This window comes from Phocoena sinus, chromosome 6 (genome assembly GCF_008692025.1).
Source record: "Phocoena sinus isolate mPhoSin1 chromosome 6, mPhoSin1.pri, whole genome shotgun sequence".
NCBI classification, from domain to species: domain Eukaryota; kingdom Metazoa; phylum Chordata; class Mammalia; order Artiodactyla; family Phocoenidae; genus Phocoena; species Phocoena sinus.
In genome coordinates, this window is record NC_045768.1 from 35,506,539 (window position 1) to 35,524,889 (window position 18,351).

Consider the following 18,351-nt stretch of genomic DNA (forward strand, 5'->3'; position numbering starts at 1 on the left):
TGAAACACTTTAAAGCAAACTAGAACTTTGTTTCCATTAAATAATTTTGGAAGAGAAACAACTAGCTTTTTGGTTTAAATATAGGATTGTATTTAGGCTATAAATTAGCAATCAGAGTGAAACAATTTTATTATAATTTATTATAACCTAAAATTTTCATCACTGTCCAAAAGCAACTAACTGACTGGGAAACAGAAAAACTAGGTTTCAGATCCGGCCCTGCCACAAACATACTATATGACCCTGGGCCTGTTTCCCATTTGCACGGTATGAAAATCTCCAAGGGTCATTATAGCTCGTACACCTGGTGACCTCATGCCTCATGGGACACCTAAGCTCCCTGGGGCTGTACCTTCCACAGATCCCCCCCGAATAAGAAGGGAAGACTAGAAGCCAGTGACCCACTCCTTCCCTGGGTGGCCCCTTGGGACTGCGCTTAGCCAAAGTTCCCATGTACTGGGGCACTGCCCCCTTCTGAGAGGTGGGCGCCCTGGGCCCTGGGGTGACATGGCCTAGCCAATGATCGTGTGTTTTGGGGACTCCTTGGAGGCTCAGAAATTTTAAGTAGTGTGCATCGCAGATGAAGGGCAGGAGCCCTCAGCAGGAAGTGCCAGCATAACTACGTCCCAAGAGTCTGGGTGGGGAAGACTCCTCTCTTAGGAGTCTGCCTCATAGGTGTCAACGTGTGCACCTGTGCAGAGGGCAGGGCCGCGTCCATTCACTTTGTTTTTTGTTGTTGTTTCTTTTTTTTAAATTTTATTTATTTTTTTACTTTATGGCAACGTTGGGTCTTTGTTGCTGCGCACGGGCTTTCTCTAGTTGCGGCAAGCGGGGGCTACTCTTCACTGCAGTGTGCAGGCTTCTCACTGTGGTGGCCTCTCTTGTGGAGCACAGGCTCTAGGTGCACAGGCTTCAGTAGTTGTACACGCAGGCTCAGTAGTTGTGGCTCGCGGGCTCTAGAGCACAGGCCCAGTAGTTGTGGTGCATGGGCTTAGTTACTCCGCGGCATGTGGGATCTTCCATGACCAGGGCTCGAACCCATGTCCCCTGCATTGGCAGGTAGATTCTTAACCACCGTGCTACCAGGGAAGCCCATTCACTTTGTTTTGTGCTAGGGATCTTCCAGCAACGTAGTTTTCTCTGCTGGTTCATCCTGGCCCTGCTGTGGGGCAGCAATGAGCACTCTGCTTCTCAGTGGCGTGTCTGAGTTGCCTTCTGTGGTGTCCCGTGTTCACTTGCAGTGTAACCAGATCCACCACGGCCTTCGCTCTGGCATTGTTGTCCTTGGCAATGGGAAAGGCATCATCCGGAATAATCAAATCTTTTCAAACAAGGAGGCTGGCATTTACATCCTGTACCACGGAAATCCAGTTGTGAGGTATGTGCCACTGTACCCAGACCATCCTGCTCACCCATGGTCCCTCTTTCCTCTCTGATCTCTGTGTTTCCCTACTCTCTGTCTTTGCTTCATTTGAAACCATTTTTGTTTATGAAAACAACTGTACAGATGCAAGCAGGGAAGAGACAGACTTCACCCATAATCCCACCTCAGTCACACAACCTTTTGTGGTATTGCATCTGTGTTCTGTGCTTTTGTGTCTGTGCTTCCTTCCAGTTAACTAGGTGGGGCCTAGCAAACATTACTGAGCACTTCTAGTAATGATAACAAAGGTAAACAAGGGCAGACTCCGCTCCCTAGGAGCTTATTTTAGTCTGGAGGACATGTGTGCTCAGAAATAATGCTAAAATAGGAATGACATAGAGATTTCAACTCACCTGACAACTCTGGTCAGTTGATTTTGGCTACCTGGGATGCTGTATTAAGATCTGGAGGCTACATCTGACCTCAGCATGAAAGCATGCTGTGATCAGTCAGTGGTGTAAGCTGTAGGTGGGAGGGGCCGTGGATTTGCCTCCCCATCTGTCATATGGCACAGACTGTGATTAAATACTATCAAAGTGGTACCAAGAGAGGGGGAATCATTCTGACTAGGGGGCTGTAGGAGGCCTCATTTGGGAGGTGGCATTGGAGGTAGACTTTGAAATACAGGTAGAGCTTTTGGACTCTCATGGAGATGGGGAGTGGACATTCCTAGTAAAGGAAGCAGCTTGAGTAAAGCAGCAGAGCGCAGCAGATTCAGGGGTAAAAAAGCACACGGCCCACTGGCACTTGAGAAAAAGTCTGACACAAGTTGTGACGTTAGTATAAAACATCTTAAATTGGGACTGTCCCTGATAATCTTGGATCCTTTGGTCACTGCAGCTTGAACGTTGAGGTTTGGAGTAGAAGACCCACACAGTTATGTCTGCAGTTTACAAAAATCACTGGCATCTGGCATTAATGTTCAGCAAATGTATTCTGAGAGTTTTCCCCTGCATTATTGCATGTGTACTTTTCCATGCTGTTGCAGAACCTTTGTATTTATCACTTTGGACAGTTTCAGAACTGTTCCATTGTTTTGATATTCCCTCATGTTTGAACCAGTCCTATTACTGTTCCTCTGGATTTTTTTTTTTTTTTTTTTTTTTGGCCACGCTGCATGGCTTGCGGGACCTATTACTGTTAGGCCTCTATTTTTTCGCTATTATAGACAGCTTACTAAAAGCAATTAGTGATCACAGAGCTCTTTTTCCATCTTTTGCATTATTGCCTTAAGATAAGAGTATGGGTTTGCATGTATGCATGTCATTCATTTAACACACATTTGAGGGTTTATTCCATGTAAAGGAACAGCAGTATAAAAAGTGTGTACAAATAGTCTCTCCTCCATGGAGCATGCAGTCTCCTTCTGGGGACAGGAGCCATGAGGGAAGACTCACCAAAGCATATGCTTTATAGGTCTTCATGCAGGTGCAGAAGGAGCCCAGCCACAATTTCAGCTGAGCAAGTCAGGGCAGGGCACGTGGGGCGCTGACATTTGAGTTGTGCTTGAAGGCTGAGGTGGATTTTATGGCCATAGAAAAGGCATTCTGGGCCTGGGGCAGTGAAATTTGGGGTATGTCCAGGGAAAATGGTGTAAAAAATGTGGTGGTATGTCTGGGCATGGGATGCCCGGGGGCGCTGAGTAGATGATCAGCCTACAAAGTGGGGTTGATGCTGGAGCACGGAGGACCTCGAATACCAAATGTGGTGGGTAGAATAATGGCGCTCCAGATGTATCCATTTCCTAATGCTTGGAACCTGTGCATATGCTGTCTTACAAGGCAGAAGAGACTTTGCAGATGTGACTAAGTACGTTGAGATGGGGAGAGTATCCTGGGTTATGCAGGTGGGCCCAGTGTCATCACAAGGGTCCTTAGAAGAGGGAAGCAGGAGAGTCAGAGTCAGAGAGAAGGAAATGTATCAACAGAAGCAGAGGTCAGAGTGATGAGGCCACAGGCCAGGAAATATGGGCAGCCTCTAGAAGCTGGTAAAGACAATAAATGGATTCTTCCCTAGAGCCTCCAGAAGGAATACAGGTCTGCTGGCACCTTGATTTAGCCCCATCAGATCCATTTTGGACTTCTGGCCTCCTAAACTGGAAGATAATGAATTTGTGGTGTTGTAAGCCACTCAGTTTGTGGTAATTTGTTATATCAGCCATACACCCAGAACTTGAGGGTGCTGGTGAACTGTTGAAGGGTTTTGAGCAAGGAATATTACAACGAGATCAGTGTCTTGTGTTTTTAAAACAGTCGCTTTGAGAGAATAGGTTGTGCTTTTTTCCTTTATGTTTCTCTGTGATGGCGGATAGGGATCTGTGGGAGGATACAGAATGAATTTCGAGATCCCTGAAGTGGCCTAGATAAGGCAAACCACAGCATATTTTTTTGCCGGTGAGTTATATAACCTATGGTGTTTCTCTTTTTTTGCCTTGGCTGAAAGGAAGCACAGGACTCCGACTGGCTCATCTGTCGTTAATATCCCATCCTTGGTTCTTGGAACAATGATCTGTCCCCTTTTCCTACTGTTTTCTGATACCTCTTTTATCTTTGTTCTGCCCACCCTATGTATACACACATACATGTTTCTCCAAGTGGCCATGGATCCTTTCTGAAGGTAAGTGAGATTTGTATTAAAAGTATACCACTCATGCATTTGCTGCTATGGCACAGCTCTCAGAAATATGGATGAGACGTGCCTTGCCCAAGGACTACATCTGACCCTGAATTCTAGAAGCCCACAGTATCCATCAGCTGATTAAATTGTAGTCACATCAAAGCAGATACTTCAGATCTGTCTGAATAAAAACATAAGGATGTTTTTAACCTTGTTCTACTCCAAACACATAATGTAGATGCAGTTGGCATTTGACTTCCCCCGAAGGAAGTAAACCATTTGGACCCTGCCCTAGGAGATGGGAAGACTTATCAGCCAACTGCTGATCACTGGGGTTCTGTGAGGAGCCAGGCCCTGTGTTAGGCTCTGAAGAGCCAGGTGAATATTTGGATCTAAATCCTTCCGCTGCATGCATGGTAGGAAGTGGGAGGGCACCTCCTAAGAGAGGGGGCCGGTGCCCCTCCAGTAGGGAAGGAGAACACAGCATTCCTGGTAGTAAAAGTAACAAACAGCAAATGTGTATGCTCCAGGAATAACCCAGTTCTGCTAGGGTCTGGGTGTGACTGGCTCTGTATTTACAGGCAAGAAACCAAGGTAGAGAGACTGGAGAGAAATGCATGTCCTTTAACATGCTCAGGTGTCTGGTTCTAAGGAACACATTCACGAGGCCTTGCCATGGTAGTAGGGCTGTGTGTAGCCCAACCCACGGGGTTTCACATATGTGTTGTCTGATGTTCTTAAAACCCTCTTTTTAAAATCTGGTTTTCTTCTTATAAGGCATGTCATTATTTTATGTTTTCATTCAGTGGATAGGCGACTGAGTTAACAGAAAATAAGCTAAAGAGTAGCTGCTGGATACAAACAGAAGACAGTAGGCTTGTTACAGGCAGAGTCTGATTCAGGGACATAAATCACTCCCAGACAAGCTTAACACAGCCTCCTAGGAATTCTTGACACTACCAAGACTTTACCTGTGATCATGCACCATGATGACATTTGTTTAAAATGGTGTTTATACGAATAACAAGTATTGGCAAGAATGTGGAAAAAAGGGAACCCTTGTACACTGTTGGTGGAATGTAAATTGGGGCAGCCACTGTGGAAAATAGTATGGAGGTTTCTCCAAAAACTAAAGATAGAACTACCATATGACCCAGCAATTCTATTCCTAGGTATATATCCGAAAACAAAACCACTAATTCAAAAAGATACATGCACTCCAGTGTCCATAGTAGCATCATTCATAATAGCCAAGATATGGAAGCAGCCTAAGTGTCCATCAACAGAGGAGTGGATAAAGAAGATGTGGTATATAAACACAGTGGAATACTACTCAGCCATCAAAAAGAATGAAATTTTGCATTTGCAGCAACATGGATGGACTTGGAGGGCATTATGCTAAGTGAAATAGACAGAGAAAGACAAATACTGTATGATGTCACTTATATGTGGAATCTAAAAAAATGCAACAAACTAGTGAATATAACAAAAAAAGAGGCAGACTCACAGATGCAGAGAACAAGCTACTGGTTACCAGTGGGGAGCGGGGAGGGGCAATATAGAGGTGGGGGAGTAAGAGGTACAAACTATTAGGTATAAAATAAGCTACAAGGGTATATTGTGTAACACAGGGAATATAGCCAATATTTTATAATATCTATAAATGGAGGATAACCTTTAAAAATCGTGAATCACTGTGTTGTACACCTGTAACTTAGATAATACGGTACAGCAGCTGTACGTCAATAAAAAGTAAAACAAAATAATGGTGTTTACATGTGGCTAACAGTCCAGAGAGGCTGCAGAGACATGGATATAATGATATGTGCTTCTGTGGCATAGTTGTAGGTTATTTGGGGTCAGTGGTAACTGAAGATTGCTAACTGCCTGGCTTCTGGGGCTTGAGGAGGTGCTTCATGCCCCTGTGGACCTGAGCCATCTGGGAAGCCCACAAAAGAAGGCAGGCAGCTTGGATGGGCTTTGTCTTTGATACATGACATAGGTCTGGTCTCATCTTTTGTCTTCTCCTTCCATTCTAGCCGGAACCACATTTTCAAGGGCAGCGCAGCCGGCATAGCTGTGAATGAGAATGGCAGAGGCCTCATCACAGGTAGGAGTGGGACTGCCTGGAGCTGAAGCCCCCAGTGACCACAGCCAAGCCAACGTCCCAGGCTTCCCACCCACCCAGTCCTTCACCTCGACACACTGGCCTCCTTGATAGTGGGTAGCACTTGGGGATGCCGGCTCCATGCACTGGCCATGCTAATCAGGCAGGGAGAGAGCGTCTGCTCTTTGCCAGGCCTGGTGCTTACAGGATCTGAATGGATGGCCGTTTCTGACATAACACTGTCAGAAACATTCATGCCACACAAACTGTCTGAATCCCTCCTCTTGGCTTTTACGGGCTTGTGCCTGCTCTGGCAGTCCATCCCCATTTCTCCTCTGCCTGGCCAATTCCTGCTCATTCTTTGAGTCTCAGCCTAAGTGTCACTTCCTGGGGGAAGTCTGCCCTGACCTCCCATTATACATCTACACTCACTCTACCCAGTAGGCCTGCTCTGCAGGACATTTTACTTAATTTCTTGTGATCTGTTTAATGTCAGTCTCTTTTGTTGTATCCTATAAGGCAAGGATCAAGTCTGTCTGGTACGTCAGTGTAGCCTCAGCCCAGAGCGTAGCCATACCTAGGACATTAAGGAGATTCAGTAAATATTGGGCCAGTGAATCCCCCTGACTGGATCCAGCCTTCCTTCATTTATTGGACGTTTTTTGAGTACATGCTGTATGCGGGAGCTGGGGATACAGCAGTGAACAAAACATGATTTCTGCTGTCAAGAACTGACATTTTAGGAGGGGAAAAAAACAAAAGCATTTTTTTCCCCAGGGAAAGTCATATCTGAGGGTGATAAGTGCTTTACAGATAATTAAAATAAAGTGATAGAGGAACTGTGTGGGTATTTAGTATTGTATGGTCAGGGCAGGCCGTTCTGAGAAGGTGACATGTAAGCCAGAAGCTGGATGATGGGAAGGAGCGCAGGAAAAGAACGAGGATTCCACACGGGCCTATCTGTGGGAACAGACTTTGCATGCCTGAGGAGCACAGAGGTTGCTCATTTGACTGCAGTGTGGTGAGCCAGGGGCAAGGAGTATGAGATGGGGTCCCAGAGGCAGGCAGGGAGGGGCCAGCCACACAAGGTCTCATGAGCCATTGCAGTCCTGTTGCAGGAGGCTGAGAGTCTGCCCTGCCATCATGCTGGGGCAAGCAGTGTCGCAGGACACCCCTTCTAACTTCTGGCTCCTCAGCCCGCTCACTCCCAGAGACATGGTGGAGGGGAGAGGAGAGGAAGGCTGTGGTCAGTCCAGAGCTGAGGCTGAGAAGGACAGGCTAGCGCCTTTCCAGGCGTGTGGGGGAATGGCTGGATTCTGCTTCAGCCCTCCCAAGGACAGCCCCCCAGGACAGAACAGTCCTGCCTGGCCTTGGTCCAGGGACTCTAAAGCCAGTCTGTTCTTAGTCATCAGTCGTCCAGGCCGCTGGGTACAGTGGATGCTGGGGATGTAGGAGACCACAAGACAGACACGAACGTTGCCCTTGAGGAAAGCAGACAGTAGACAAGTCCCTAGAAAGTCAAACACCAGACAAGATTCGGGGTGCTGACTGCTGACGGGAAGGCCTAGGTGTCTTTGTCCAGACTTGCCTTTCTATCAGCTGTCCAAGTCCTCGTTGCCAGCACTGTAGGTGACTCTTGACTCTCTTTTCTGCCTCTTCCCGTAGAAAATGTCATCCAGGAGAATCAGTGGGGAGGTGTGGACATCCGCCGAGGAGGGGTCCCCATCCTCAGGAGCAACCTCATCTGCTTTGGCTATTCCGATGGTGTTGTTGTCGGGGATGAAGGCAAAGGCCTGCTAGAAGGAAACACCATCTACGGTGAGGGCACATTCCTGGGCGAGGGGTTTGGGGCCCAGCCCAGCCTGGAGGCAGGCAGCCCAGGCTCCATCTCCAGCCTGTGGGTCCTGAGAAAGTTGCTGCCTTTCCCTGGGCCTCAGAGATCTCATCTTAAAGAACAGCATCCATCTCAGGTCACAGCCACATAGACCCTACCACTTACCCACATAGAAGGCACAAAGCTCTCATAAATCACCTTCTAATCCAGATTGACCCCATGGGGTCAGCAAAGCAGAGAGCTTTATCCCCCACTTAAAACAGCAAAAGGCAGGAGTGGATCTTGCATAAGGCCAGGGCCATTTAATTTCTCACACATGGACGTCTGACTTCTCTTATCCTTTCTTTTGATCCAGAGAACTAAAAATATAATGGAAGAAATAGGGTAATCGTAGAAGGAAAAGTGTTCTCACTCATTCTGTGATTTTGGGCAAAGCTTCCATCTTTCTGGACTGCATCTCTAATAATAATAATAATTATACTAACCTACGTTCAGGCTCTGGACTCTTGCTAAGCCCTTTATATCCATTAGCACATTTAATCCTCATGACTACCTTCTGAGGTAGGTACAGTTACTAAACCCATTTCATTTCATTTTTTAATTAATTTTTTGGCCACACTGTGTGGCTTACGTGATCTTAGTTCCCCAACCAGGGATTGAACCCATGCCCCCCTGCAGTGGAAGTGTGGAGTCCTAACCACTGGACTTCCAGGGAATTCTTGTAACCCCATTTTAAATGTGAGGAAGCTGAGGCACAGAGAGGTTCAATAACCTGCTCAGTGTCACACAGCTAGGAAGTGGTAGGGCTGGAACTCAAACTGAGGCCACCTCCATCTCTGTGCAGGGAGGAGTTGGGCTGGATGAGCTCTGAGGGCCCCTTTGGCACTGTCACCATGGGCTTGTGTGCTTCTCATCTGGAAGTGGGGCCTTGACAGTTCCCAGAGCACTTTTATACCCCCATGGAATGATTGCTGTTGTGAGATTGACTTGTTATTACCCCTCTTGTATGAAGGAGAAGCCTGCAGCCAGGCCGTAAAGTGACTTGTCCGAGGCCATTTGCAAATCAGGGACTCTGTCTCTAGGCCAGCACCTTTCCTGCTTCCCCTCTCGGGGAGGCACTGGGTGCTGCCTCGCCCATCACTCGGCCTCAGTGACCAGCTCCTTTCACTGTCCCAGCTAATAAGGGCTGTGGTGTGTGGATGATGTCGTCTAGCCTACCCCACATCACCAGCAACCACGTTAGCTACAATGGCGTGTATGGAGTGGCAGTGTTCAGCCAGAAGGATGGCTCCGGGGAGTCCCCTGGAGGCCACGTGGCCCAGGAGAACTTCGGCGAGGACGGGGACGCCACCCTCTGGGAGACGGAGCTGGAGAAGGATGACGACCTGCTGCGCCGGCCCATCGCCACAGCTCTGGTCGAGTCTAACACTGTTAATCACAACGGAGGTGAGTGCCCCTCCCTACAGCCTCTGCTCCAGGGCCTCCCGTGCTCTGCCTGCCCTAAGGCCCTTCTAGCCTCTTCAGCCACTTACCCGGTACCCCAGCCCCCTGGACTTCACGTGCCCTTGACTTGAATCCATTCTTTTCTGTTCCCACCCATCCCACCCTGCCTTTCTCTTGCTGTTTCTCTTGCCTGAAATTCCCTTTCTCCCATCACACGTCCCAAATAACTCGGACCTCAGAGCCCACTGCAAATTCACCCTCACCCTCTGTCCTTCTCTCCTTTGACCTGTGCTCTCCCGCAGCCCCAGTGGCACTTGTTAGGGGGCCTGGGATTGTATTTGTTTCTGTGGCTGTTTCATCCACTCTGACAGGCTGTGAACTTGAGGCAAGGAACTGAATCCCACTCCTATTGGTGCCCCCTCCCCTCAGTACCAATCCCACACCTGGCAGACACGTTTCCAATCAATTCTGAGACACATTTTTCACATTTTAACATCTCTGATGAGATGCACCTTACAGTTGATGGCATATCATGGTTTAATTGGCAGTGGTTTTTCTTTCTTAGAGAACACAGAAAATAAGAGTATTTAAAATCCATGTTATCTTAAACTTGATTTAAAAAATGACAGTAGGTGTTTGATGTTTATTGAATTGGAAAAAAAATTATTGTGAATTTCATCCAACTTCACAGCTCCCAAACCTGGCTGATTATCAGAATTACTCTGGGGGGCTGATGGAGGAAGGCTTGTTAAAAAGAGGTCCCTGGGCCCTAGTAAACTCATCCCCCTGGGAGTGGCAGAGGCAGGGAGATGGGTAGCCAATGGCCCCAGCCCACTTATCTGGAAAATGAGTTCTGTCCCCTCCCAGTTCAGGGTTTCCTCTACATGGCCATGCTGTCCAGTAGGACAAGCAAAGCCACGTAAATCCACAAATACTTGATTTAATTTTGCTGTTCTCAACCAATCCAGGAGAAGCAACAGGCAGTTGGCACCAAAAGGTTCGGGGTTGCAAGCTCACAGCTCAGAATGCTCCCGTGTGACCCCGCAGTCGGCATCCTCCCACAGCCTTCTCCTGGTGCTGCTGGTGCCTCTTACCACTGGGGAGAACTCCTGCTTACCCCGGGTCCACCTGCCATGCTGTCTCTCCCCACGCGCCTCTAAGCCTGCTGATTTTGTGCTTTTTTCTACAAACACATAGTGTCGCTAAGAAATTTCTTATTTCTTAAGAAATAAGAAAATTTCCCAGAATAGTAGGGAGGCAGATTCTAGCTCAGAATGGAAAGCAAAACAAACAACTTTCTAGCAGGTGTATCTGTCTAGAGGTGGAATGGGCAGCCTTGATCAGGTAGTGAGCCTCCTGTCACAGGTGGTGCAGATGGGGGTAGGATGAGGCTGCTGGAGGAGGCATGCCAGCACAGGACGAGAGCCTGGGCCAGATGACCAGCTGAGCCTAAGGAATCTCGTCACATCATGTTTCCCTGGCCACTTCAATGAGGACTTGGTGCAGAAGGAACAGAGTTTCCTTGCTGGTCCTGGGTTTTCTCCTGCTCTGTCATCCAGCTTGGAAGATGCAACCGCCAAAGGCTGGTTCTACATGTTGCTACCTCTCCTCCCCCTCCCCCTCTCCTGGGTGCACAGTTCTGGGAAGGCTTTTCCTAGTGGTATTGTCAGCAGTGACCCTGGGACCACCCTGTGTTTTCTCTGCTCCCAACCCCTCTACCCACAGCTTCAGGACTCTATGTCCAGAGTAGTGAGTTGCTGCATGTCATCACCAACGTGATCCATGCTAATGGGGACAGAGGCATCACTGTGGCCCAGAGCAGCCAGCTCACCCGTGTGGCCAACAACAGCATCTCCTGCAATCACCAGAGTGGGGTCAAGGTGGAGGCCCAGTGCAAAGTGGAGTTCCGAGGCAATGGTATCTATGACAACAGAGGCCATGGCATCATCACCAAGGGTGACAGCACTGTCATTGAAAATGACATCATTGGCAACCGGGGTAGCGGGCTGCAGCTGCTGCCCACGTCCGACACGAAGGTATGTATGTGTGTGTGTGTGATGTGTGTGCCTATGCAGGGCATGGCCCTAGGAGAGCCCTCGTGCCCTCTCTGCTGAGAAGCAGAACCTTAAACCCTCAGCACTCTGCAAGGGTGCTGCCGAAACCCAGCCTGGGAGATGCAGGGGGACTTCACGCAAGAGGGGACGTGGGAACTGGGCCCTGAAGGATGAACAGGGGGTACTGGCAGGAAGCTGGGGCGGGGGTGCCACCCGAGGTATCTTCGTGGTCTTCAGTTCAAGATCAGGGCTATTTTAGCTCTCTTCTCCTAACAGAATAATCTCGCACAGGACCCGGTATGGAGTATGTGCTTAATGGAGAGAAGTCTTGCCTCGGGGCCTTGGCACCCACTGTTCCCTGTATACCCGGAGTAGCCTTCTCTCCCCTTTTCCTACCTACCAAGTCCTACAGCTTGGCTCTCCCTTTCTTCTGGAAGCCCTTTCTGACCCCCCAGGCTGTTTGAGGTGCCCTTTTTTTGTACTTTTAAGGTGCTTACGCCCACCCTTCACAGGGCACTTCCCACAGTGCTCTGCGTCTGTTCCTTCGCCTGTTTTTCTTCCCCACAGGACCTTGAGCCCCAAGCTCCGTTTTTACGCAAAGCACTGAGCTGGGTGCTAGGGTTTCAGTGTTGAGCCAGACAAACCCAATCCCTGCCCTTGTGAAGTTACAGTCGCAAAGCCTCTTTTCGGCTTTGTGACTTCATGAGTCAGTGACTTCAGCAAGGAGTAAGGAATCCCTTGGCTTTGCATCCGAGCACTGTGGGAGCAGAGGAGGGGAGGAGGGCTCGCTGTTGCCTCAGTTGGGTCGCCAGTGGCTCACACCCCATCTGCTGGGTCTTTGCACATTGTTCCTTCTTCCTGGAACAACTCTCCTCTGCTCTGTACCTGATAAACTCCTACCGCTTACCCGTCACCTCCTCCACAAAGCCTTTCCTGGTTCTCTCTGGGCTGGTCTCGATAGCCTTTCCCTGAGCTCGCATGGCTCAATGCTGACCTACCTAGCATGCTCTTACCCCTCAGTTTTATAACTGGTGATTCACTTACCTGGCTCCCCTACCAGTCTAGGAGTCCCTGAGGTGTGACAAGCTCTGGCTGCCTCTCCCAGGTAATAAAGAACCGGATCCATTCATTCCGGGCCTACGGCATTGCCGTGCAGGGCCGTGCCAAGGCTCTGCTGCAGGAGAACACCGTCTTCCAGGGCAAGACCAACAAGACCATCTTTCAGCAGATCTCAAACAACCAAGAATGCATCATGCAGAACAACAAGTTCTTGGTCTTCAAGAAAAAGTAAGTGCATGGGGTTGCCTAAACCAATCTTCTAGAACCACAGTGAGGTCACTGGGGAAGCCAGGCTCAGAGACTGCAGCTGCCCTTGCTCCCTAGTCCTGCTAGCTTTCGGCTCTGGTCAGGTAAAGGCCTGTGCTTGGGTTTTGTGTCAGGCCTGAGGACTGAGGCCTGAGGGCTGAGGACCTGAGCCTGACTCCCTAGGAGGGAATAAGCTTTAAAATAGTCAGGGGTATGTGGTTTCAAATCTCACCTCTGCCAGTTACTGGCTGTGTGACCTTGGGCAAGTTACTGAACATCTCTGAGCCTTAGTAAAATCCAGTTAATAATGTCTGCTTTGTAGCACCAGTTTAAATAGGATCATGTGACCTAGCAGCATAAACGAGGTATCACACAAGTGTTCATTGCTGTGGCCGCTGTTGCCCCTTGTTTCTAGTATTTCTGCCTCAGTTTACAGTTGCTTCACACTCACCTTCCCCAAACCCTTGTCCTTCCCTGTTCCTCATTTTGATGACATCACCATCCATTCTGTTCCAGCAGCAAAACCTCTGCCTCTCCTTCTCCCTGACACTGAAGTTCAGTCAGCTACCAGGTTCTCTTGATTCTGTTTCTAAAATGTTCTTGTACCTGGCACCTCCTCTTCCCAACTGCTGCCACCCTTGTTCGGGTCAGCACCCCTCATCCTGACCCATGGCCCCTGTTCCCATTACCGCTGTTTCAGTTGTTTATGGATGGGCTCCGTTCTGGTTGGTTGATACTTTGCCATACTGGTTGCAAAAATAATAATTAGTAATAATTATTGATACCATTGTTGTTGGTATCACTCCTGCACTGTTAATCCTACTGTCTTGTTGCAGCAGCTTCCTGCCTGATCCCCCTGCGCTTGGGCTACCCCGACCTGCAGGCTGTCCTCTGCATCCTGCCAGAGTAATCTTTCTAAATCAGCTCTGGCCACGTCACATGCATGGTCAGAAACCCTGGATGGAGCCTCTTTTTCTATAGTAATGATCTCTACTCTGTTTTTTTATTATACACTTTCTCAGTAACAAATATTTTTTGAGGAAACCCCCTCAGTATGTATATTTATATAGTCATAACTTATAAAATACGATATAGTAGAAATTCTAATATTGTCTTCCCAAATCCCAGCAGATCATATTGTAGACTCCCTGGGGTCCACTTCCTCCTCCGGCTTTGGAGACCCCAGGGTACAGGGTACAGCCCAGACCTGTAGGCCTGGCATTGGCCCCTGTGCACTGTCCGCTCCTAATTTCCTCTCTTTTCATCACTTCTTCTCAGGAGCTCACTCTGCTGCCAAACGCAAATGCTTGCAGATCTTTGAACATAGCCCCAGGCTTTTACTCACCCCACAGTAGCCAGCCTCCGACTCTACCCATACCTTTACAGTCCCACTCGTGACATTATTATCATAAAAATACGTAAAAGCCAATGTTGCTGGCTTAAGCAATTTAGGATTTAATGTGTGTAAGAGGCGATCCCTTGTAACTCAGGACAGGTTCCTTGTAACTTAGGACAGAAAGCCCTAATCAAAACATCACTACCATTTGATTTTCCCCAACCCTTCGTAACCTCCGTAAGAGCTTGAGGGACTGGAAATCCACCAGCTTGTCTCCTGTAGATCTGCACTTTCCAGAATGTCATCTAAAAGAAACAACACAGTGTGCAGTCTTTTGAGTCTGGCTTCTTAACACTTAGCCCAGTGTATCCCAGATTCACCTGTGGCATCTGTCATTCATTCTTTTTGTCGCTGAGTGGTGTTCTATTGTATGGACGTACCACACGGTTTATCTGTTCATCAGCTGAAGCATATTTAGGTGGTTTCTAATTTTTTGGTGACAGTGAATAAAGCTTGCATGACATTTACAGTCATACAGGTGGGGAAAAAATGGGGCTGGGGGAATGAAAGAAAAACAAGCAAGCCACTGGTCTTATCTAGATCCTTGTTTAAAGATGGGGAAATAGAGGACAAGAGGGAACCTATCCAAGGTTACATGTAGATCTGAAGTAGAGCTAGAACTAGAATTAGTTGTGCCCATGTTCCACCTCCTTTTGCTATCACGTAACTAGGGAGATGCAACCTATACCCAGATTTAATAAAGCCAAAGGTAGGTTTGTGCAGGGCATTCAGCAGATGCTCTAGACTCCCAAAGGGTTCACTCTTATTTTGCACCTCCAGGTCTGATACGTGGTGCCTGGCGAACCCACCAGCACGGCCTCACCTTGAAAACTCTCTCCGAGGCCCCTCTGCTGCCCACAGTGGGCAGAAGGTGACAGCCATGGCAACCAGGATCACAGCCCACGTGGAAGGTGGTTACCACAGCAAACGCAGCATCTTCTGCACCATCCTGTAAGAACGGAGAGCCACGGAGTGGGGCAGCTGCGGGCTGTCCTCAGACTCCGAGAAAGAAGCACATACCCTGCTCTCAGGCTCAGGCCCTGCCCAGCCAAGCTGAGGTTGTGGCCTTTGGGATGGAAGAATTAGTGCTTGTGAAGGCTCCTGGTCTCCTTATCACCGCCCTGAAAAACAAGCTCCCAAGTCTTCTGGGGACTAAGAACAAGGTACCTTCAAAACCCTTTGGCTCCACAACCCTCAACAGGAAAGAACTTGGATTTTTTTGATTGGTTTTTTTGGCCGCGCCATGTGGCTTATGGGATCTTAGTTCCCCGACCAGGGATTGAACCCAAGCCCTCAGCAGTGAAAGTGCAGTGTCCTAACCACTGGACCGCCGGGGAATTCCCTGGAATTATTTTTCAAGGAGAAAAGGGGAACCGAAGTTGGTGGGTTTCTAGTCCCTCGAGGTCTTATAGAGATTATGAAAAGTTGGGGAAATCGATAATGAAAACCTTGGTCAGGGTTTTCTGTTTGAGTTACAGGGAACTGCGTTTTATATACGCCAAACCCAGAATTTTCTCAGGGAAGAACGGATTTACTTCTAAGGGAGAGAAGTGATTCTAGTGAGATGGAAAGAGCCCCAGATTTTCCCCTTTCCTAGACCTCACTTTTGACCCTACGGGGACACTGCCACACCCACCCTGCTGCCTGGGGAGGCTGGCGGAGTTGTGTTTGGTTTTCTTAAGGACACAGTTCTCTTGGACATGGACCTGTGAGGGAGGAAGGGGCTTGGGATAAGGAGCCCCTCTTGAAAGGCTGCCCCAGGAATGACAGGGACATGCTGAAAACAGGAGGGGGCGTGTGGAGAAGGCTTCTTTCAAGTGGCTTAGGTGTGCAGGCGCGTGCTGGGCTGGATGGTGCAGAGATGCACCTGACTGCTCTACCTTCAGGTTGCTCCCAGATTCAGGAGGACATTGGTTCAGCGCTTGCTGCACAGAGAGGATTGAATCCCACAAGCACACCCAAACCAGGTGCCCCTCCTGGGTGCAAGACTGGCAGAGACCGAGGTGCCTAGGGCCCTCGTCTGTGTCCACATTCTCATGAATGACCTCCTGCCTTTACTGACCCTACCAAGGTTTCCCACTCTGTGCCTTGGCTCACGCTTTCCCCTCTTCTGGGTGTACCCTCCTCGCCAGCTACACATGCCTAGGTCCCACCCATTCTTCCAGGCTCGACACTGCCACCCGGATGGCCGTGCTCTGCCCTCTCTGAGCCTCCTCTGCCCTTTCTCTGCCCCCACAGGGTATATTCTGCCTAGCTTAGGAGTTACCCGGGCATATCCCTGTCCCACTGACCTGCCTGTAAGCTAGCTCCATTAGGGTCACCACCTGTGTCCCCAGTCCCCATCCCAGGGGTAGGGTTAGCAGCCTGAGTGAGGAGAGGAAGGCTGGCTCCCAAAGGGCTGTGCTGAACCCAACTGTGAATGTGTTAAGGTTCCAGAGCCAGGTAGGCTCAGACCCACTGCTCTAGGAAGGGGGCCGATGCAGGCCTGGTTCAGCCTGAACAGTCCCCCGCCCACCCGGCCCTTCATGTGGGGCCTCACCAGCCTGGTAGGGTCACTGTCGTGCACCTCACAGATGGCTTCCCAGGCTGGTTCTGCCAGGCCCCCGGTGCTGCTCTCCCGGGTGGAGTAGGTTGGGCTAGAGGGAGCCAGGAGCACTGGCTACCCCCTGAGGACTTCGGGCACAAGAGCGTGGGCCCCTCCCATCCCCAGCGCTGTCCTTTGCACTTACCTGTGGCCCCAGTGTGAGTTGCTGTACTAAATGCTGCCTTTTATTATTTTGTAATGAATGACTTTTCTGTGAACCAAGTGCTTATGAAAATCTCAGCAACCAAAATAAAGTTCTCTATTTTAAAGGAGGCACTTTTCGGGGTACTTTCCTTGGTCTGGGTATGTGCTAGGGTTCCTGAGCGCTGGATGTAGGCCTCTCACCACTCTGCCCCCGCAAGGCACCACTGCTTCCACTGAAGGAGACTTGAGACCAGGGCCATCTTGTCCATCCAGCTTGTTCCCACCTGATTCCAAGTTCCAAGGTCTGTGTCCTCGTGTGTCAGTCAGGGACTGTAGTTGCAGTCCTGCCTGCCCCTTGGGCTTTGTGAAGAGTAACAGTGAGGTCCCTGGTATGGATGACATGAGATCCATGACCACATTTTTCCCAGCTTCAGTCACTTAGCATCTTACAGTGTTTGCCATATCCACATGTCAGCTGAGGAGAAAGCTAGTACTTAATATTTTTCTTTAAATCCTCTTTTAATTAAAAAGACTTTTTTTTTTAGAATTTTTTCTCATGTCTTTTTATTAACAGGTATAGTTGATGTATAATGTATGTTTTAGGTGTACAACACAATGATACACAATTTTTAAAGGTTATACTCCATTTATAAAATATTGGCTATATTCCCTGTGCTGTACAATATATCCTTGTAGCTTATTTATTTCATACATAGTAGTTTATACCTCTTAATTCCCTACCCTAGCCTTGCCCCTCCCCCCTTCTCCCTCCCACTGGTAACCACTAATTTGTTCTCTACATATGAGAGTATGTTGTTTTTTGTTATATTCACTAGTTTTTTAGATTCCACATATGTGATATACAGCATTTGCCTTTCTCTGACTTATTTCACTAAGCACGATACCCTCCAAGTGCATCTTTTTTTTTTTAACATCTTTATTGGAGTATAATTGCTTTACAATGGTGTGTTAGTTTCTGCTTTATAACAAAGTGAATCAGCATCCAAGTGCATCCTTGTTGCAAATGGCAAAATTTCATTATCTTTTATGGCTGAGTAGGATTCCATTGTGTATATATATATATATATACCACATCTTCTTTATCCATTCATCTATTGATGGATTACTTAGGTTGTTTCCACATCTTGGCTATTATGAATAATGCTGCTGCGAACATTGGGGTGCATGTATCTTTTCAAATTAGTGTTTTCATTTTCTTCAGATATATTCCCAGGAGGAGAATTGCTGGATCATATAGTAGTTCTACTTTTAGTCTTTTGAGTAAACACCATACTGTCTTCCATAGTGGCTTCCCCAGTATACATTCCCACCAACAGTGCACAAGGGTTCCGTTTTCTCCATGTTCTCACCAACATTTGTTGTTTGTGGTGATGACAGCCATTCTGACAGGTGTGAGGTGATATTTCATTGTGGTTTTGATTTGC

At 48.4% G+C, this 18,351-nt stretch overlaps 1 protein-coding gene across 7 annotated transcripts in view; it reads left to right on the plus strand.

Annotated features, from left to right (window-relative positions):
* FBXO10 (F-box protein 10) overlaps nucleotides 1-18,351 on the plus strand; it is an 83,322-nt gene that overhangs the window by 51,342 nt on the left and 13,629 nt on the right. For 5 of the 7 annotated variants that reach the window (XR_004350350.1, XR_004350349.1, XR_004350351.1 and 2 more), the window contains exons 6-12: nucleotides 1,242-1,378; nucleotides 6,079-6,149; nucleotides 7,812-7,964; nucleotides 9,157-9,426; nucleotides 11,149-11,459; nucleotides 12,583-12,764; nucleotides 14,959-15,341. Coding sequence is in view for 2 of the 7 variants with exons in the window: in XM_032634797.1 (XP_032490688.1) it covers nucleotides 1,242-1,378; nucleotides 6,079-6,149; nucleotides 7,812-7,964; nucleotides 9,157-9,426; nucleotides 11,149-11,459; nucleotides 12,583-12,764; nucleotides 14,959-15,133 (1,299 nt within the window). In the remaining 5 variants the exon portion in view is untranslated. Of the gene's footprint in view, nucleotides 1-1,241; nucleotides 1,379-6,078; nucleotides 6,150-7,811; nucleotides 7,965-9,156; nucleotides 9,427-11,148; nucleotides 11,460-12,582; nucleotides 12,765-14,958; nucleotides 17,378-18,351 lie in introns of those variants that run through there. The other 2 variants (XM_032634797.1, XM_032634798.1) reach the window with 2 other exon arrangements.